Source organism: Protobothrops mucrosquamatus, unplaced genomic scaffold (genome assembly GCF_001527695.2).
Source record: "Protobothrops mucrosquamatus isolate PMUCROS unplaced genomic scaffold, P.Mucros_1.0 scaffold33, whole genome shotgun sequence".
Classification (NCBI taxonomy): Eukaryota; Metazoa; Chordata; class Lepidosauria; order Squamata; family Viperidae; genus Protobothrops; species Protobothrops mucrosquamatus.
The window spans coordinates 266418-288350 of record NW_015386417.1 but is presented as its reverse complement, the minus strand read 5'-3'; the positions used below and the strand labels follow the sequence as shown (position 1 = coordinate 288350).

At 37.0% G+C, this 21933-nt stretch overlaps 1 protein-coding gene across 3 annotated transcripts in view; it reads right to left on the bottom strand.

The window, feature by feature from the left end:
- Positions 1 to 18880, bottom strand: part of STEAP4 (STEAP4 metalloreductase) — a 24664-nt gene extending 5784 nt beyond the window's left edge. The window contains exons 1-2 of one of the 3 annotated variants that reach the window (XM_015811191.1): positions 18387 to 18880; positions 1614 to 2083 (exon numbers count right to left, since the gene is read on the bottom strand). In XM_015811191.1, the coding sequence (XP_015666677.1) occupies positions 1614 to 2069 (456 nt within the window). In that variant the 5' untranslated portion in view covers positions 2070 to 2083; positions 18387 to 18880. Of the gene's footprint in view, positions 1 to 1613; positions 2084 to 14709; positions 14775 to 18386 lie in introns of those variants that run through there. The other 2 variants (XM_015811190.1, XM_015811193.1) reach the window with 2 other exon arrangements.
- Between the last annotated feature and the right edge of the window lie 3053 nt (positions 18881 to 21933).

The window sequence follows — 21933 nt, the reverse complement described above, 5'->3', positions numbered from 1 at the left end:
AAGATGCCCTGAAAGCGTCTCTTGATTCGGAAGAAGTGAGGATTGGGGCTGGAATGGGCTCACTTGGATCGGACGGGGAGCTGTCCGGATAGCCGAGCTCAGGGGCTCCCTTTGAAGAAGGGGATCCCTTCTGGTCATCCCGGGGAGAGGCACCATTCCTGGTAAATCCCCTCCCCCAAAAAATAATAAAGCGGGGGGGGGGGAACTCCTCCAAACTTTAACCAGCGCCCTCATAGAAGGCGGGCAGCGGAGGGATGGGAAACTTCCATGGAGGGATCAGAACTTCCAGCTGTTTCTGGGAGGATCTGCCGGCTCGTTGCTTTTCCCGCTCTCTCTCCTTTTTTTTGTTTTTAGGTGTGCTACTCACCTTTCCCGCCTGTTTCCTTTGCGGCCGGTCAGGCTCGTCTTTGCCTCTGTCCTGCACGGCTGTCCTGCTCACGCGTGCAATCGGCCTTCGCGCCGGCACTCCTGCTGGTGCCCGCAATCTGCCCGGCCTCCCCTTTGGCCCTGGGCAGCACCTCTGCCCTGCGCGGCTGGCTGGATCAGCCTCTGCACCGCCGCCTCCGCCATAGCTCCATGAGGCCGAGGCAAGGCAGCTTAACCAGGCAGGCCACCCCCCCATGCCTTTCGCCATCCCCATTACTGCCCCCGTTGCCCCTTGTCTTTCTTCTCCCCTGCGCGGCCGGCCGCTGTAGCCTCTCGCCTATTCCCAGACTGCACATGTGCGGAGAGCTGCGCATGCGCGAAGAGGAGGCAACAGCTCGGCCCAGCAATGGCTCGCGTGCCACCAGAGACGGCTCCGCGTGCCGCCTGTGGCACGCGTGCCATAGGTTCGCCACCACGGGGTTAAACAAAGCAAAAGACTTAAATGTGCTTTTCTTTGCTGGAGCTATGAATCCAATGACACTGATTGCTCAAAACCTCACGACCTAACGATCATAAGGTGAACAGTAGGATGTAGAGAGATAGTTAAAGGTTTACTGTGTATTTCTTGCCTGAAAAGTCACCTATTACCTTCATTTCCAGGTACACATGCACACAGCATGTGACCTCGGATTCTGCACCTGATGGGATGCAGCTAGATAGAGCTTCACACAGGCAGGGCACCTTTCTATCCACAGCAGCTGTAGCTTCCACTGCCTGTACATCTTAGTTTGCCGAAATATTAAGTCTCTCACCCTTTCTCTTGGTAATAACAACAGACATAAAAAGCAGCCAATTCGATTAGTTAATAAGGAAAAAAAGGCAATTTGTTTTATTTTATACTGTAGCTGCTAGTCTACCTATTCTCCAGTCAAATTAGAAAATTAAATAAAATATTAAAAAACTGTACTAAGCCAATTTAGAATCACAAAATAACGTCCCAGCTTTGGGTTTCCCGAACTGGTCATTTGTGAGGGGTAAAGAGGAAAGGCCTGCTGTTCTGATCATGAATCTGCATTTAATTTCAGGTGTATGTTCCAGTTCAAAGGCTAGGTGTAATCTGTATAATGCATTTTTGTAAATAAAGCTCCTTTCAGTGACAGCTACAAAAATCTCATTCCTTGTTTCAGCTCACGCACACACAGAACATTTCCACCTCCAGCAGCCTTTGGCATCCGAGATGCCCTTACCTGTCTGCTTGCATCCAAGCCTCCTGATTGCAGGGCCCATGCTGACACTGTATTAAACGCTTTGACCACTTTACTGCCTGGGAGCAGCTGGGCAAGATACTCAGCATTCGATTCTGCATACTGGTTTATTTTAAGGTTGTTGCTCACGTCCACCAACACTTTTTCATCAAGGATTTCTCGTAGGCTTTCAAGAAAGTTGTAATGCACTCTCTGGACTGCTACAATGATAATGTCAGATGTTTCAGCAGCTTCTGCATGAGATAGGATTGTGGCTCCTTGAGGAATCAGTCCAGTGTTTTGAGTGCTTCGGCTCCCATAAACAATGGAATAGCCACACTGCATCAGCTTATAGCCCAGAGATCTTCCAAAATCACCCGTTCCAAAAATGCACACCGTCTCCATCTTGCTGGGCATATCTGAAGTAAGTGGAATCATTGGATTGACATTTTCAGACATATCTGAAATTATTCCTACAATGCAGAATTGTTCATGTTAACTTATTGCTAGAAATAAAAAAAAAATCAGTCTGATTCTCAAGTACCTATTAGATTATACATCTTGGTGACTTTCACATGTGCCGATGCTCAGCTCTCATAATATTGACTGGGAATTATGTCAGTTAAAACCCAACATTTGGATTTTAACTGACATAATTATTTGAGGAAGGCTATATTCATAAATGCTAGATAATTTCAAGTTAATGTAGCACATACAGTAATACCTAATTGAAGTCTTTTGTTACATAAAAAACTTTCTGGTGCCTTCAGAATTTCAAGTTGAAGAAAATATGTATGTTGGTTTTGTTGTTACAAGTGTGCTTGAAATTTGATATAAAGCACACATTTCTCTGACTTTACTAACAAAATTTGCTATCTTGCTATTCATTGCTACAAAGGTGGATATAGATTTTGCTTTAGGGAGGGTGATATCCCCATTGTGATTCATATTTTGAATAATGAATTATGTTTTACATACAACTAGGATTTTTACTGGTGCTTGGGGAATATATTTTTTAGAATCTAAGCTCTTTATTTATACACCTCTCCTTCATTTCACTAAGCTTCTTTTCCCCCTGAATACAGAAGCATAAAGCAAATAGTTTTATCCAAGTTGATGTTTTTTGGTGTGTTGCAAGGGCTACAGAAGAAATAAAAGGCTGTAAAGTTATAAATGAAGAGTTATAGAGGAAAAAAATATTTTATAAATTTAAGAGTTTCACTCAAAGTCACATGTGGTCACAGTACCAATCACAAGCAAGGGAATATGAAAACAATCTATTTAAAGAACAAATGTGTTGAACAGGTTTCCATTCCTTCCATTCTCCTCCCACCAAATGCTCTTTGACATATATCAAGAACCTACTGATTTTTAATTTAAGAACTAATTAAGAAATCAAAACTTTGAAGTTCAGGATGGTCTTCATTCATTACAGTATGTATCACTACAATGCCATGCAATGCAATACTGATATAATTAGATTACATAATTATACAATGTAATGATAATAAAATAATTTAAGTAAGGTTTATTTATTTATTTGGTGGCTTTATTATTCCAGTCTTCTGACTCTGAACAGTGTAAAACTCAGTAAATTATAATTGAGATTAAAAGCAGGCAAATAATGAAACAAACAATCATCACTCTTTAAACAACGCTCTTTAAAGAGCAAGTAATTTTTTTTAAAGGAAGCTTCTGTGAAATAGGAAGAAGGACCATTATCAAAACAATAGTCAGATAAAAGAAGTATAAGTCTGGGGCAGGAATGTAACATGAATATCTCAAGACAAGCTCCTTCTTAGTTTTCATGAAAAAAGAAAAGGGGGGGAGCACGTTCAGAAATTCAAGATTTTGTTACTCTATATGTTACATGATGAAGTGTGGGCAGCTGGATGCTGCATGCTATATAGACAGTGATGGGATTCAAATAGGTTCTCTGTGTGGATGCCCCTTCTGGAAGCCCCTTCTGGGCCTGGGCAACAAAAAATTAGCTACCGGTTCTGCCGAAGTGGTGAGAATTGGCTGAATCCCACCACTGTATATAGACCATGAGTGTGTAAGTGGGCAGGTTCCATGGTTGGATACTACAGAGTATTGACAGATGGATAAAAATTCAGCAGGAATGGAACTGACTCTAGGAGCATTGCTAAGCAATGCAGTTATATGAGGTTGTGTTTATTATTGCATTTGTTAGCACTGTTTGCTTAGCAATGGAAATTCCAGTCCCAATTGCCTTTAGAACCCCAGGAGTACCTGTAGCGAATTTTCTCACCAACATCCCACAAGCCCAAAAGATAGACAGGCCTTTATCCTGGTCAGATTTGATGGTTCACCATCTGCACAGTTAGGTTAAATTTTCAAAAAATGAAAAATTATAAAAACTAGTCAGGAAAGCAATTCCATCATTAGATGACAGAAGAGTGAAAAAGGATGTTGAGGCAAAATATTGAGGTTGCAGAGATATTGAATGCTTTTTTATAGTTGGTTTTTTTTTTTAGATTTTTCTTTTTATATATAGAAATTTAATTTTAACTTTGTATTTTATATTCTTTTTAGCTTTTAAAATTGCTCACTGTATTTTCCCCTTCCTATGCTGGTCTATGACCATAATAAAGATATTATTTGATTTGAATATTGGAGTAAAATGGGTCTTAGATGGATTATGTTTTTATCCTCTTAAAATATTATTAATTTTGGCTAAAATAAAGCAATTGTATTTCCTTTGACGAAAACACTTTAATGTAAATGTATAGGACAGCCTTCTGTAACTTGCAGTCTTCCGGGCTAGATGATAACATGGGAGAATTATATTTAGGTCAGCAAGTAACATCAGATTGTGCTAGGCTGGTACAAACTTCCAGGAATTGTAGATTTTGATGTGCTCAATGTTACATTTACCACTAGATGTCAGTACAGTTTTATTTGTAACTATGAGTTTAGATTAGAAGAATAAATATGTGACACAAAATTGATTGTGTACTTTGGTTTCTTGTGGCTGTGGTGGGGAATTCAGTAACCAGGGAAATAGTCTTTAGGATCCAGGCAATTTTTAGGATCTATAGGCAACTGGGACTTATTTTGTAGTAAATAGTGATAATGCTATCTTTTCAAGCAATTCTATAGACCAGCTCCCTCCAATTTTCTGATTATGTAGGGCTACTTTCAGTTTTATGTTATGCCCGGTGTCTAGCCACCATGTTTAAATTTGTATTAGAAATATGGGTCAAAAATATGTTCCCATTTAAAATTAGGTATCTTCGACAGAATGGACTTCCTAAACGATTTAATATTTATGAAATTAGAATTTCACTTTCTTTCTTCAAGGAGAAGGTGTTGATCTGGTTATACTGAAATTATATTTCATATATAGTTGCTATCAGTATATTACAGAATCCCAAACTACATTTTATAACTTAGAGTATGTTATGGATAGAAAGCAGAATGTAAGTTAATTAGATAACCATATAGGTAGATGATACATAGATAATAGACCAGCAGAAATAGAGACAGAGACAGAGAGACATAAAGATAGAAGAACAGATCCCAACAGATCTGAGAGACATAAAGATAGAAGAACAGATCCCAATCTACCTCAAAAGATATTTGGGATCATTTATATATTTATGGACACTTCCTTTATCACTTCCCTGGCACTTGCTGCTTCTTACCTTTTTTTAAAAAAACTCTTTTAAGCTAGGCTGCAACATTGAATATTTAGGATCTAGGATCTAATATCTAACGTTTACTTCGAAGAATGCCTTTGGACCTCATTTGATCTCCAGAGGTCTATACAAAAGATAAAATGGTTCTTTGTCTAGAGGAGTGACAGACAAAAGGGCAAAGTAAGCTGGACAGAATATTTTGGAGACCTAAAGACTGCCTTCTCATAAATGGTTATTTTACCATAATCCACACTGGCAAATTTATTCAAAAGGCTATTGTACTCCTGTTTTATTTTATCTTACTTTAAGGGATGCCATAGAGTATTAATGCCACACAAAGACCCTCAAAGTAGGGTTCCTTTTTTAAAAAAAAAAATGTTTCATTGATCTAGCATCGCATTTGTACATGCAGAGGCACTTCTATTAATTCCTTTTAATTTCACTGATTAAATCAGAGATGGGTAAATCAGAGAAGTTTGGGACTATGCATTCCATAATCTACTATTATTGGCTCTCCTCCTTCTGCCTTCATAAATAACCAGTTTATTATCTTATTGACAGCAGCTTTCTGACCGAGCTTAAAATGACTTTTCAGGTACCCCAGTGCTCTTATAGTCAACAGAGAGCAATATGCTAGCCTATTTTTTTTGAAATAGGGAGGAGGATCGTGATTGGTTGTGTTTGCCCCTCTATTTTTCCCCTAAAAAGGGGGAGGGTTATATTTAAGATTTATTGCATACTTTATAAACTTTGCTTTTTTGACATCCCCTTTCCCATTACTGACTGTTTCACATTTGGTTAATGCCAGGATTTAAAAAGAAATAGTGTCATATCCATGCCAGCCATTGATTTATTTAGAAATGCTTTTCATTGTTCAAAGCAAATTTCCAAGTGGGATTTTAATGTGAAGCCAGCAGCAGTTGGTAGGATTGCAGCCTAAGCAAAAGAGCCAGATGAAATCTTGCTGCCTGAGGCAAAGCCCAAGACACCCCTCTTCTTTGCATCCATCTGCTGCAGTTGAATGGGTTGCCAGCTGAGAACTGGAAGCTAAATCTTACTTCATCCCTGGATGGGTGCCTGCTGCCTACACCTGAGAGCAACTGAGACCAGTTTAAGAAATGCAAGACAGACAGAGCAGCACATGGAACACAAGACTGCACATAAACCTCTCTTTCAGGAGAGATACAGACTCAACAAAAAGATTTAGGAGGCAAAGGACTGGCCTTTTGGAGGTGCAAATTCAGAGGCTGGTGGCATCAATACATCACTGTCATGGCCTCATGCTTGGAAGGAGTGAAAGGGTTTATATACAGAGTTATTCTCAGCTTCTTTTTTGTTGGACACTCTGCCTGTTCTTTGCACAAGGAACTACTAATCTGGGGTGACTTCCTAAGGTCTTTTTTCCCAAGTACACACATACCTAGAGCAATGTACTTTGACTTTTTGATCAGCTGTCTGCTAAGCTTTGCCCACTGTACAATGTAGCTCCTGTGACTAAATTGCTTTTCTGTTTTAATGCCTATTTTACTAATCCTCACTCAAGTCAGATTTTTGCTCTCATAATGTTCACAAAGAAAGCTTCAATCTCCAGTGTGCCCCCTCATTTTTTTGACCGCCTTGTAACAACAAAGTAAATTGCATTCTTATTCCTTTTGTTCAGAAAATAAGCTTAGAATTCCACCCTGATCCCGGTTTTTTCCTTATTTATACTCTAACTTTGTTTTTTCCCCCCGTACTACTATATCTGGGGAGATAGGCAGAACTCTAAAATAAAATTAGTCCCATGAATTATAAAAGCTTTGATATTATGGGGCACACGAGGTGAGAAGAATCCAAAAACCAGGGTTGCAATGCAGCAAATTATCACTGTAATTTGTATTTTTTTAATAAAAAAAATCCAGTCTTTTGCTTTCAGCAAAATGATTCCACATTGCAAACTTTAACAGAACAGATAAAATGTATTGTTAGTGATGATAATTTCTTCCCTATGGCTGCTCTGCTATTCTATTCCTCTCATCTCTGCCTTTTAACAAGATAATACTGAAACTGATTCTTCAGGCGTATGAAGCATGAGCTGAAAAAAAAAGATACACTTAAATGTTGCCTAAATCATAGCAAACTGCTGAGAGAGCTGCAAATTCAAACCAACTAAACCATTACTATAAATATACGTGGTCAAGCTGAAAAGTTGAATACTTTCCTTTGCATTTCCAGAGTTGCTAAACTGGTTAGAGTTTAAAAGAATCCAGGGTTAATCCAGCCCTGTCATCTGCACAGTGCATCACAAAAGATTCTTTAAGGTGTTGGCAATTTGAAAGGTGGAGACAGGCATTAAGCATAAAGAATGTAGTTGAGAAATGAGGTGACAAGATATACTGTACATTCCAATGAGAAAAAGGTAGAGTACGTTATGAGTGGAGTTTTCCTCCTTTTATTCCATCAAGTTTTTTTTCTTTGCATCTTTCTTCTTTTCTCTCTTAGCATCTCTTCATGTGACTCAGCAGTCAAAAACTCCCAACAATTCTCAGCATTCTTCACCATTAAAGATATCAGCTGAAATGCTGGGATATGTACACCTATATCATCTGGAAAGGTACAAATCCTCCCCTCCCCCCGCCTTTAAGTTTAATGGATTCATGGGAGACTTTCAGTATGACAATCTCTGTTGTCCCTTTTTCACAATAAATGACAGCTTTCATCAAGATTCTGATTGTATTATTATGATGCCCCTTGAAGATAAACACACTGCAAGTCCTGGTATCTAACATTGGATTGAATGACAGAACTAAAAGTCAGTTTAGTTGCTAAGCAACATTACTATTGACAGTTAGGATCTAAAATGATTATAATCACAGAATGAAGGAATTGTTCCCTCTGCGGAACAGCAAACATATTGGGAGTTTACCACAAGAGAGATTTTCCTTCATGTTGCAACTGAGTTTCGTTGCCAGCAAATGTTGGTAAAATGCCTGCAAAAACACGCTGTGTAAGCACGTGGCACTGAACAGCATCAGACATTGCATAAGAACTGATATGAAGAGAACATATAAGAAATTAAAAAAGGAACATCCTGTGTGCAGATTTTGTCAGAGTCTAGTCTGAAAAGTATGTTTCCTGGATGTTCCTTCTTTAATAAATCTAGTCTGAAACTCATTTAATGATTGTAGCATTTATTTACCATTCAATTTTTTAGATAAAAAAGAAATCTCACTATTATTTTTATAAATAATTCAAGGCGGTAAGTGTTCCTAATCTTAACCAGACTCTCCCAGACTGGAGCCTCCAGCTGTGTTGCAGATGGATCTTAAGACACTTGAGTGCAAGGTTGTGGATGGCTGGCATAAGCTCCTCTTGTGAAAGTCTATTAAAGTTTTCCTTTTAGAAACCCTCTAAATTGGTATTAGAACTATTTAGCATTGTGCCAAACAATTCAGACCTAATATTGAACCTTTTTTTTAAGGTAGTAAAGTGAGATTTAGAGAAAGAGCAAAGTGGGCAAGTAGATTTATAATTGATTAAGATAGAACCACAAAGGGTGTCTGGCTCTACCAGGCCTCTCAAATAATTATGTTACCTAAGTGAAAACATCCCACAAACCTCTTTTCTATTCTATTACTGTAATGTAAGATATATTAAGTATAAATGAATGATTAATTTGCTGCATGAAATGAATCTGTGCCAGAACATAACACAGATTCAACTGTCCTTAATGATAAGTCAGTTTTTAGTAATGAAATGCCCAAATATTGATGCAATTCTTTCATGCAAAATAAAAACATTTTAAAAGCTCAATTGCAACTTCTGTTGTATGTTTCTATGGGGGCCAGTTAGGACATTAACATTATTTTAATGCCTTCCCTTACCTGCTGGTTGCTAGGATTGTTTAATAGTGCACTAGAATAAGAATATATCATTGTACACTTTTCAGTTCTCCAAAGGCTTATAGTGCAGCATACAAACTCTTGTATTCTCAGATCAAAAACATTCTTCTACTGTAATCTGAGAAAACATAGATGGGAAGACCTGACAGCTAGCTCAAGAACTTGGCTCTGTGGCTGAGATTTGGATGGAGAACAGTAAGTCCTTTTTCTGTGGAGAAGAGAACAGCCTGAACCCAGGCAGCAAGTATTTCTGAAGGAAGCCAGGTGCAACAGAAGAATTGTCATTCTCGTGAACATCTGGGAAATGCTTAAGCCTCGCTGGGTACAGATGATGGTGGAAGCTATAGTAGTGGCTTTGGTTATTCAGATAGAGAGGTATCATAAAACAAATGCATAGGTATTCATAAACAATATAGCTGTATCAACTGATAAATGGAGCATTAATGCAGCATTTCTTTTTGTAGTGTCTGGTCTATTATTTAATTTCAATTAAGTTAGTTACGGTAAATTTGAATAATTGCAAAAATAACTAAACAATTAAAACTGACTGCATTGTTACAATGCAAATTGACAAATGAACTATGGCCACCCTTTCAGAGTCATTCTTTGCCCATTATTTGGGCAAAATAATGCAGTTTGCCAGAAGAAATTGAGTTGTAGTTGCAGAGTGGTAGCAAGTCGATGGAGAACACTGTAGTATTATCTTGGCTGATACCTAAGCTGCCTTGCCAATGTTGAAGGCAGATTCAATTTCTGGTTTCTATATATGGGAAGGATTCTTTGATCGTGAAGCTGAAGCTCAAATTCTTTGGCCACCTAATGAGAAGAGAGGACTCATTAGAAGAGATCTTGATCTTGGGAAAGATTGAAGGTAAAAGGAAAAGGGGATGGCAGAGGATGAGATCGATAGTGTCATTGATACAAAGAACATGAATTTGGGCAAACTCTGACAGTATGACAACAGGAGAGCCTGGAGTGCTATGATCCATGGAATCGCAAAGAGTTGGACATGACTTAGCAACTGAACAACCAATACATGGGAAGGAGAGGGGAATTTTCTTCTGCCTTAAATAACAAAACTCAATTATGTGGATTCTAGCTGTAGTAGACTATAGTGCTCCATAGTTTATAGTCAGTTATAATGATGATTGTTCATACTCAATTATAACCAGTAAGCAAATTTACTAACATAATTGATATATGGATATCTAAATTCTTGATGATTGATATTCCACAATAGCTTGAGCAGTAATGACAAAGGAACTGAATGGTGTTATCTACTTGATTAGTGCAAGGTGTTTTGTTTTCCTTTTTTGTCTGGTTTCTGGGGAGGGTTATTTTTTTTAAGAAAATATATTTAAATTTATTTTATGGATTACTATTTTCATGTACAGTTTGGAGTATGCAAAATGGGGTAGGTTGCCAGCAATAAGTTTTAGTAGCATGAGTGGAGTGGTTCTCATTCAAAGAACCAATCAACCAACTAACCAACAATATGAATTAATCTTGTTAAGGTGTGGGTCTGCCCTCCCACATATTGGATTGCTACAGTGTTAATAGCTGTAGCCAGGAAAATTGGACAGGGTTGTTGTAACACTGGAATTACAGTAGGAAATTGAAAGCTGCTGCATCTATGGAAACTCTGTCTTTGGTACAACTATTAAAGTTAAGTCAAAACCAGTTTATACTTGGTCATTCTGAGTGTAATTTCTGGTAAAACATAGCTCATCCCATAATTTGTATGTGCTGTGCTATAAACATCTGTGGTAACTACTCTGTCCATATTTGTACGTTTTAATTATAGATTTGGTTGGACTCACCCTCCTACACTGTTGGAGGATCCTGTTGAACTAGTTTGCACCTTTTAAAAAAAATTATGGGAGCAATGCCTTGTTTGTAGAGAATAAAATCCACCATGCAAAATAAGACACAACCTTATCTCTATTATGCTGAAAATTGCAGTACTTGATCAGTAAATCTGAAAAAGGGGTCTGAGTAGGACAAACTGAAATGTGTCTTTGCATTTGCATCAAACCACCACCCTTCATTACACTAGAGTGTGCAAGTTGAATGGCATCTAGAACCATCTCTCTCCCTCCCTCCCTCCCTCCCTCCCTCCCTCCCTCTCTCTCTCTCTCTCTCTCTCTCTCCATCTATCTATCTTATATCTATCTATCATATGTCATCTATTACATTTCTAGAGCTACCACCTCACCAAAGATAATTGGAATTACAATCATACCCTTCATTTGAAGATACATGATAGCTCAGCCTGCAGTGTTTTTAACTGGGCAGGACTTGGATAGAATCCAGGCCATTTTTTTAGAACAATTGTGTGACTGAAGAAAGCAGGAGAACAGGTCCCTCATAGCCACATTATTTTGATTTAATAATGTTAGTCAACATTGTCAACCCATCATTGTTCTTTTTGTACTATGCCAATCTCTTTCTGTGAAGGGGAACAACAGAGTCCTTGAGAACAAGCCTTTTCTGCAGGGAATGAGGATTTTCTGATGTTTGCTGGGCTTAAAGGCTGCATTGATAAGGGAGGAAGGATAGAACAGGTGGAAGGAGGAGGAGGATGGCAGACACAAGTTGGTGACAGAGAGAAAAATAAAGGTAAAAGAAACCACAGCCTGACTTCCCTAATCAGGCTTGTAAAAACAGCCTAATCCTTCACTGTAGCTTGACCTCAAACCAGCTCTGTGACCACACAGAAACTCAGCCACTCAGTCAAGCTGGAAGCTGCAATTTAACCAGAGCTTGACTTCCTGATGACCTTAACTGGTAGGTCTATACAAGCCCACAGATGGAAAGGGAAGAAAGTTGGGGATTCCAGATCAACCATCCAAGCAATAGAATCCAACCTGAAGGGGAACTCCTGAGAAACATAGGAGAATTACAGGCATCTTAATCCCCATTCCCAAAAATATATTTTCAGCTGGGAAATCTATTTCCAGGGTGTAAAAGAGTTACCAAGGAATGATATACTGTACCTAATCAGAAGAAAAATAACAGTTCTCAAAGAAGAAAAATAATAGCTCTCAAAAGAAACCAGCAGGCTGCATAATGAACTCTGATAAATTGAAAGATAAAAAGGACAAGTATAAAAAGTGGAAAGAGGGGCACATAACTAAGGCAGAATATCAGCAAATAGCCTGAGCCTGCAAAGATGAAATGATGAAAGCTAAGGCTCAAAATGAACTAAGGCTTGTGACCAAAGTCCAAAATAACAAAAAAGCTTCTTTCAACATGTAAAAAACAAGAAAAAAGTGAAGGAAATGATTGGTCCATTAGTGGGGGAAAGTGGCAAGAAGGTGACAAGCAATAGGGAGAAAGCAAAACTATTTAACTCATTTTTGCATCTGTTTTTACACAACGGGAAAAAATAGACCAACCTATCAAAAATAGTGCCATAAAAAAACAGAATAGAAACACAAGTTAAGATAGGCAAGAAAATAGTAAGTGAGCACCTGTCCAACCTAGACGAGTTCAAATCACCAGGACCAGATGGATTACACCCCAAGGTTCTCAAGGAACTGGCAGATATGATCTCAGAACTATTGAACTATATTTTTCAAAGATCCTGGAGCACTGGGAAACTACCAGAGGAGTGGAAAAGAGTTGATGTAGTTCCCATCTGCAAAAAAGGAAAAAAATGGATCCAGGAAATTACAGACCTATCAGCCTGACCGCAATACCTGGGAAGATTCTGGAAAAGATAATCAAACAACGAATCAGCGAACACCTACAGGCAAACAAAGTCATTACTAAAAGCCAACATGGGTTTATCAAAAACAGATCATGTCAGAGAAATCTTATTACATTCTTTGACCAAGTAACAAAATTAGTGGATCAGAGGAATGCTGTGGACATAATTTACTTGGACTTCAGTAAGGCATTTGATAAAGTAGATCACAACCTACTACTTGATAAGATAAAAAATGTGGGTTAGACAGCATCACCACCAGATGGATCCGTAGCTGGCTGACCGGCCGTACTCAGTGTGTGGTCCTCAATGGAACCACATCTACATGGGGGGAAGTGTGTAGTGGGGTGCCCCATGGCTCTGTTCTGGGCCCAGTGCTCTTCAACATCTTCATCAACGATTTGGACGAGGGGCTAGATGGGGAACTCATCAAATTTGCAGACAACATCAAGCTGGCAGGAATAGCCAACACTCCAGAAGACAGGCTTAAGATACAGGAGGATCTGGACAGACTTAAACACTGGGCGCTATCTAACAAAATGAAATTCAATGGTGAAAAAAGTAAGGTTCTTCATTTAGGCAAGAAAAACCAAATGTACAGGTATAATATAGGGGATACAGTACCTTGCTCAATAGTAGTAACTGTGAGAGGGATCTCGGAGTCCTAGTGGACAATCACTTAAATATGAGCCAGCAGTGTGCTGCAGCTGCCAAAAAGGTCAACACAGTGCTAGGCTGCATTAACAGAGGGATAGAATCAAGATCACGTGAAGTGTTAATACCACTTTACAATGCCTTGGTAAGGCCACACTTGGAATACTGCATCCAGTATTCCATCTAGAAAGAGTACAGAGAAGAGCAACAAAGATGATTAGGGGTCTGGAGGCTAAAACATATAAGGAAACAGTTGCTGGAATTGGGTATGTCTAGTTTAATGAAGAGAAGGACATGATAGCAGTGTTCCAATATCTCAGGGGCTGCCACAAAGAAGAGGGAGTCAAGCTATTTTCCAAAGTGCCTGAAGGCAGGACAAGAAGCAATGGGTGGAAACTAATCAAGGAGAGAAGCAATCTAGAACTAAGGAGAAACTTCCTGACAGTTAGAACAATTAACCAGTGGAACAACCTGCTTCCAGAAGTTGTGAATGCTCCAACACTGGAAGTTTTTAAGAAGAGACTGGACAGCCATTTGTCAGAAATAGTATAGGGTTTCCTGTCTGAGCAGGGGATTGGACTAGATGACCTCGAAGGTCCCTTCCAACTATTATTATTATTATTATTATTATTATTATTATTATTATTATTATTATTATTATTATTATTATTATTATTAAACGCGGATCTGGATTAATTGTTTCCCTGTAACGCAGAGCTCTGAATTGGCTATACTGTATCCTGGGAAGGGTACCAGGTGCATCAGCGTGCATATACCCAGATTGGTTGTGTCTTCTGCTGGCCAGGAATGTATGCTGATAGTCACCTTTTGTGCCTGTTGCACTGAATCCCAAAAATCACAGTGAAAAGGTTTTGTTGCTTCTCTTTTCCCCCGAAAACAAATTACTAGCTCAATGGCAAGAGCTTTTTTCAGAGCTCTGATGAAAGGACTAGTCAGCAACAAAATCTACATATCTGGACATGGCCTCTCCAAGTAAATCTGGCATGTTACTTTACTTAAATAATGATGGAGCTGGAATAATGGTGGAATAAACTTTACTGATTAATCAAATTGACCATACTGGGACAGTAGATGTTAGCCACAATAAGATATGAATGAAATGAAATAAGGTAAGATTCAGCAAAGTAAGATAAAGTAAAAATAAGAGTTAGAAAAAAATAGTGTAAGTGTACCTTATGTTTTTCCAATAAAGTTGTATCACTGCTTCATAAAACAGCTAGAACCTGCAAGATAGTCTTGTTCCTGAGAGAGAAGAAGACAAGGCCTCTGTGTCCTCTGTTTACCTTGTATGAATTAAGTTTGCAATTGCTTTCATAAGATTAGATGGGCTGGCTCTCCTATTATACATTTGCATCATGGAGCAATTGTTGGAAAACTAGGGCATCAGTTTCAGTTCCTATTTCCCTGCTGTTGAAAACCAAATAGTGTACAGTATGGCATGTATATAAATTAACTTGCTCCCTCAGATATTGGGGAAGACTTACCTATTGTCTACTTCTGTCTGTGTAATAGGAAGATCATCTATTGGTTTTGTGACAGGTAGCAAAACATCTTGGCTATGTCCTGCACATCAGACTTTAAAAAGTGCTGTCACTCATTTCATACAGTTCTGTTTTCTCTTCCACATGAATGATTAATTAATGTAAGCTCTACAATGCATCCCTTTAATACTTATCACATATTTACATGTGCAATAGGCAAGCACCTTGGGGTTTAAACTCATCACCCAACAATACAAATACAAATTCATAGTTGTGCTCTCTCTTCCATATGATTGATTAATTAAGGAAAGCTTTATAATGCACCTCTTTAGTGCTTATCATGTCCTTAGGTACGTAGCGGGTAAATGGTTTAGGGTTTAAGGTAAAAGCTCACCACCCAACAATACAGATGCCATTAATTTTTTCAGTGTTTTGAGCATTTTCATGCTTCACAGAATTTTCTAAAAATCAGGATCTTGAAAATCTCTTTAAGCATTCATTGTGAAGTAGTTTTGAAGAATGTTTTGGTCTGAAGAATGTGCACTTATTAAGGACTTTTTGTACACAGGGAGTCATGACTATTCCTTGACATTGTGTGGGAACTTACTTAGGTGTTAGAAAGGTCATATCGCCTGAATTTTCCCTTCTGAAAAATAATGTCACTTTCTCTGTTAGTTTTTAAAATTACTTTATTAATATTATTGCAAGCATTTGAAATGTATTTCTTGTGAGTTTAGAAGAACAGAAAAAGAAGACATATTAAACTGGAGACTTATAAAGAGAAGCTCTAAAATATTTTTCTATATTTGCTCAGGGTGCAAAATAGAAGACCATCAAATACCAGTTTTATCACTGTAGTTCAGTGGTAAAAATTATACTTTGCATGTGGAAACTCCAATATTTGCTATCAAACTCTTCAGACACAGCTACACATTCCTATTACACTATTGCTCCCCAGGATAAGCAACATTATGGAGAGTACAGGAAATGTGAACAAACTCATAAGCCCCACAAAATGAATAAGAAAAATAAATATTAGCTAGAATTAGTTTATACCATTAGCATTCACAACACCTCACTATAACATTTTATCTTTCTAAACCTGTATTGTTTTCATTGTATGCATACATGATTTTACACATTGGCTTTTGTCCTTTAAATTTAACCCTTTTAAGGTTCGCATTAATTTTATCTTGACCTATTTACTCTACCTCCATGTATTTGTTTCATAATTTCATTCTTGTTCATTCTCTCCTTATATAAATAATTTTAAACTATTTTTACTTGTCATTTTGAATTCAATGAATGAGAATTCGGTGAATTCTCCATTCATTCTGCAATCATCTACTTTTGATCCTGTCTCTTGTTTTAATCACACACATTTCTTAAGCATTCCATTCCACTGCATTCCTAACTACCTTGGATTTTGATGCACAAATGTAAGACTCACAATACTTATTGCTTCTTATGATCTATTTAACATTCCTAGCAAATTTAAGTTCCAGCCAACAATATCATCTCCATTCAAGTATAGTTGGGAAGTGGTCCTTGAAATCTAAGACAGCTGAGAGCAAACAAAACTGTGGTTCTTGGATCACATGTATCCCCCTACCACTTTTTTTTTTTTTTTGCATTCTTGAGAACCCTCAATTGGATGAAGCTGGAATACTTTTTGGTGGGGAACTGAGGCAGTTTAAGGGGTGATACAAATGTTTCAAAATTTGCAGAGACTTAAGGCATATAAGGTGTGCTCATATCACACCTTATCCATAGAAACCTGTACCACACTATAACTTCTCCAAATTGCACAGATTTTTTTCTTGTTTTTTTTCTTGTTATGACTTAGAAGATTTCTTTCACTCCTTCAAGATCTGGGTAGGTTTGATTTGAATTAGGTACTCAGTATAGGTCTCTATGAATCCAATGGGACAAAACTTAGCTTCATTTTGATTTAAGTACAGCCATTTACAATGAAAATTAAGAGCAGCTATTTTTTGACTAAATCCAATGCAGAAAGAGACTGATACCTGTTTCAGTTTGCTTAAAAGAAGAAAAATTTTCTGGATAGCTTTCAGAAAACTATAGCTAGATTTGTTGTTTTAGGATGAATTCCAACCCTGCACGAATTTTATTTGGGTGGAAGCCCAGATCAATCCAGAGAGACTGACCTGAGAAAGTATAGCTTTGATTAGGTTGACCCAATGGCAAAGAAATTAAGGAGGTTTGGGCATCACACCCCACAAATTTAAAGAATATGCTGCAGTGCCAAAGAACCAGTCTTAGGTCAAATTGACCACACATTTGGCTAGCATATAAAAGGGGACTCTAGCTATTCTATCTCATTGGATGGAGTCCAATGGACTTCTCAGGAGAAAATAAACAATTGGCCCTTTTCAGCATGCTGAATAGACTTCAAATCTGGGTCCTAATTTTGGAAAATATGATTTTATTATTTATGGGAAGCATGGGGAATAGGGGCAGGGAACTGCCTATTCAATGTTGAAATAAATAGATGGATCAACAGTTTTCATTAAAGATAATAAAACTAATCCCAATTTTATTTTTTTCATGATTTTGGCCCCCTGACTTCAAATGGACCTCAAAAATAATGAAGAAAAAATAGTTACACTTATCATAGAGTATAGTGGGAATAAGGGATGGCAGCTTAAATGAAAATTTTCTCTTGTTATTAGAGTAGTAGTAGTAGTAGTAGTAGTAGTAGTAGTAGTAATAATAATAATAATAATAATAATAATAATAATAATAATAATAATAATAATAATAATAAGCTGTCATGAGTTTGACACATTTCTCAAGAATATAAAATGCCTATTAGATTTCTACTGAAAATGCTGAAAAATAAAGAGATTTTGGCAATCTTGTTAAGACATGGGCTATTATTATTATTTTTTAGCAATGTTAAAGAACATGTTTTTAACAGATTTATTTTTGCACCTTTGTTGAAAATCAGATGGTGAAACCCTTTGTATGGGCAAATTAATTTAGACAGGCAATACAGAGTAAGAGGTTACCTTGTTGTCTCTCTTCAATTCACCGCAGGCTTTTTTCTGTTTCAAAAGTGCAGTAAGAATAATATTGCATGCATCTCATGAAGTTGACAGTAAGCCTTAAACAGTCAATTCTATAGAATCTTTGTAAATCTTTAAGGTATTCCAGGATTCTTAGTCAACCACATAATTTTTAAATAATTTCTTTTTTATAGTAATTTAATTAAACATTAAAAAGATAAAAACAAAGTTTAAACCGTTAAAAATTGCATAATGTCTAATCCCCAGTTTAATGTCAGCTTTTCATACTTTGCAGAGCCATGAATAGATAGAAACTTTCCCCTTTTTTGCATTGCTTACCAGAAGTAAAATAATTCCATCTGTCACATGTGATGCCTTTGCAACACAGATTAATTTGGGAAAAAATATTTCTAAAGTTCACCTGTGAGGCAGAATTACCCAGTGGGAAAGTCTGCACAGTTCCTTGAGTGACTTTGCCTCTCTTTCAAATGAAAACTTACCTTGAACTTTTTCTCTTCCTTCTCAGTCAATAAAGGCAGTCCAGCTGCAGTAACATCTGCCTGGAGGCGCACAGCAGCTTCCTCTCACTTGGAACAGAGTGGGGAGGTCTGTAATGATTCCTGGCCATATATCAGCTGAAGTGAAGACACAGGAAAGGGAGGTGAATAGGGGAAGAGCTCTGATTTTGCAAACCTGTACATTTAAGAATGGAGACAGAATTTCCCAATAATGATGTTGGGAAAATCCCTTTCTTGACTGTTTGTTGGACAAGGCTTAGTCAGGGTTTCTTTTTCTACTCTGAGAGAAGTGCTTTGGTGCCTTGCATGTTCTTGTTCAACCTTTCCTTCTCTGTTATGCACTTGAAATATGATCAAACAATGCTCTGACCACAAAAATAATCCTATTTGCTTTTTCAGTCCAGTTGTTTTTAGAAGGAAGGGATTGCTTAGAAAGAAGACATATTTCTTTCACATTGATATGTGCTGATTTGCATAACAAATTCTCCAGCCCGGTTCCTCTAGGCAGTTGGTGTAAGCCTGACAGCACTCCTGTGCCACTGTAACATTTAGTTCTTATAAAATAAAAAACGATGCATGACTGAAAAAAGAAAGGAAAATATAGGCTAGAGACTATTAGTATCCTCTGGCATTCTGTGGACAACCAGCCCCCTGCCCTCCCCAGGAACCAATGTTCACCTGTTCCATCAAAGCTACCAGACCCAAATGTTGGGAACCCTTCCTATAAATGCACATTTAGGAATAACCAGTATAGTTTTAAGTAGAAATTCAATGTGATATAAACTGCAAGCAAGAGGCATATACCTGCAGCAATGGAAGACAAAGTCCTTCTTCCTTCTTCCTACAGCTCTTCACCTAAACTGCTATTGGACTGCACAACTCTTTAAGCAGCAGATACTTTAAATGGACTGTCTTCCATAAGGTAAGATATGTGGCTTCTATATGTGCTTGTGTGTGATTATTCCTTATTCCAATTGTGTGTGTATTCCAATTCCTTTGGTTTATTTACTTACTTTTACTCTGATGTGTTTTGTATTTCACTCTCTGACTAAAAAACTCAAGATAGAAATTATAGTCCCACTTCTAATTTTATCCATTTAACCAGCTTGTAAGATAGAGAAAGTTGAATTTTGTGTCCTTGATCCCTTCAAAAGGCGTGGGCCTTTAGTTATCATGTCTTAAATATGAATGTTTTTTTGCAGAAAAATGTATAACTGGATAGTATTAAAGTATGCAACTTGTTAGAATTGAATAATTAATATCTCCTACAACAGTAATTCTTTTTTTTACTTATGAATTTTTCATCCAGATTTAAAATGGTGCCTCTTAGGAGATCATAACCACAACTCTGTTATATAACAATCTACTGCAATCTCATATTTAACAGAGAGATATGATGTGCTACACTTGGATTGAGTAACATGACTACACCATGATAATTGCTTTTTAGGCAGAAAGTACCAGTAATTCTTGATTTATGATCACAACTGAGGACAAAATTTCTGTCGCTAAGTGAGTAAAATTTGTTAAGTAAATTTTGCCTCATTTTACAACTTTTTTTTGCCACAGTTGCTAAGTAAATCACTGCAGTTGTTGTTAGTAATGTGGTTGTTAAGTGAATGTAGCTTACCCGTTGACTTTGCTTGTCAAAAGATCAAAAAGATGATCACATGACTTCAGGACACTGCAACTATCATAAATACATACCAGTTGCCAAGCATCCGAATTCTGATCATGTGACTATGGGGATGCTGCAACAGTCATAAGTATTAAAAGAGGTCATAAGTCACTATTTTCACTGCCATTGTAACTTTAAAGGTCACTAAACAAACTGTTGTAAGTCGAGAATTACCTGCTTGGTGAAACAGCTACAGTTACACTTCATATCTTTGGTCTTTGTGTTTGGAAAAGGACATAAGTCAAGGGTGAGACCATTCACTACAGCAGTTTTAAAAGCCAGATATCAAGGATTTTTTTCTTTCTTTTTCAAAATACTGTGTTGTTTTCAAATAGACTATGTTTCAACATGGGTGGCAGCAATTAAAGGAGTGTGCCTGCTATCTATCATTCTGACCTGAAAAAGTGGGTAAAAATATAAATTCATTAAACACGTACAAAAATATGTAAAATTCAAAATATACTTGAGGCACTAATGTGTGTGTGTGTGTGTGTGTGTGTGTGTGTGTGTGCGTGCGTGTGCATAATAAATTGTTCTTTGAAGTTCTATTCAAAAATACCATTTTTCACTTTCTTAGAAAAGCAAATAATAATATTGGTTTCCCAAAATATTATTGTAATTGTTTAAATCAATAAGAAAGTAACAATCTCAAGTGAAGTGAAAACTAAAAAATGTGAGTATGCAGTTCCATGTAATAGAATGATTATTTTTGAATTCTAGTAACTATAACTGCTACATAAATAAAGGGATACATAAACTCCCTTTCTCTTGCATGTGCATACAGATTTGATCTTATGTATCTGAATAAGGCTACACAAGCAATTATTTGCTGATGCAGATATTCATTAAGGCTTTTTTTTTAAGTTTAGTGTAGAATTTTGGTTGATTAAACTCCTGTCTTTAAGTGATTAATTATTAATGATTATACATATGCTCATAACCAGTACATCAACATTGATGACTTTGAGATATTATAAAGAAGCTGTTTGCAATTTTTTAAAATGTACAACATCTTTTAGTCAGTATTAAGAAAAATGTCCCTCTTTTATAGTTTTTCTTTTGATTGGCTATTACATTAATATAGCAAACTTTTAAAAAATGCTTTCCTTTTGGTCCTTTTGAATTTAAATCTGCCTTCACTAAGTAAAATGTACATTCTTTGATGAATCAATTAAACCTTATGTTGATAACATACTGATGCAAGCCTGCGGTGCTAAAAATAATCAATAATTTAAAATATTCTGAAAACTAATTTAGTGATTTACATTTTTATTGTTTAAAGAGTTAGGGTATTGTAAAATTTTATAACTAAAGGTATATTAAAAATGAAACCTGTAAAGTATTTCATCCTTAAAAAACAAACACTGACAAAAGATAATCCATATATGAAAAGCAAACATTCCATTCTTATTATATATGACATTTACTATAACATAGTACGTCTTGGTATCATTTTTGAATGTGTGCAGCTTTAATTTGTAATATGTTTTTCTTGGCTGGCTGAAAAGAAATTATTTCAGCTGAATATTTCATATCAGAAAGTCTCAATAAATTTGAACCTATATTCAGTGTAAATATTAATATGAAATGTAAAATTGCTACTGTTCTTGGTCACTTGACAATGGTTATATTTTTACTAATCCAAAGCCATTGAGATGAAGATGGGGGATACCACCAAAATTGCTAGATT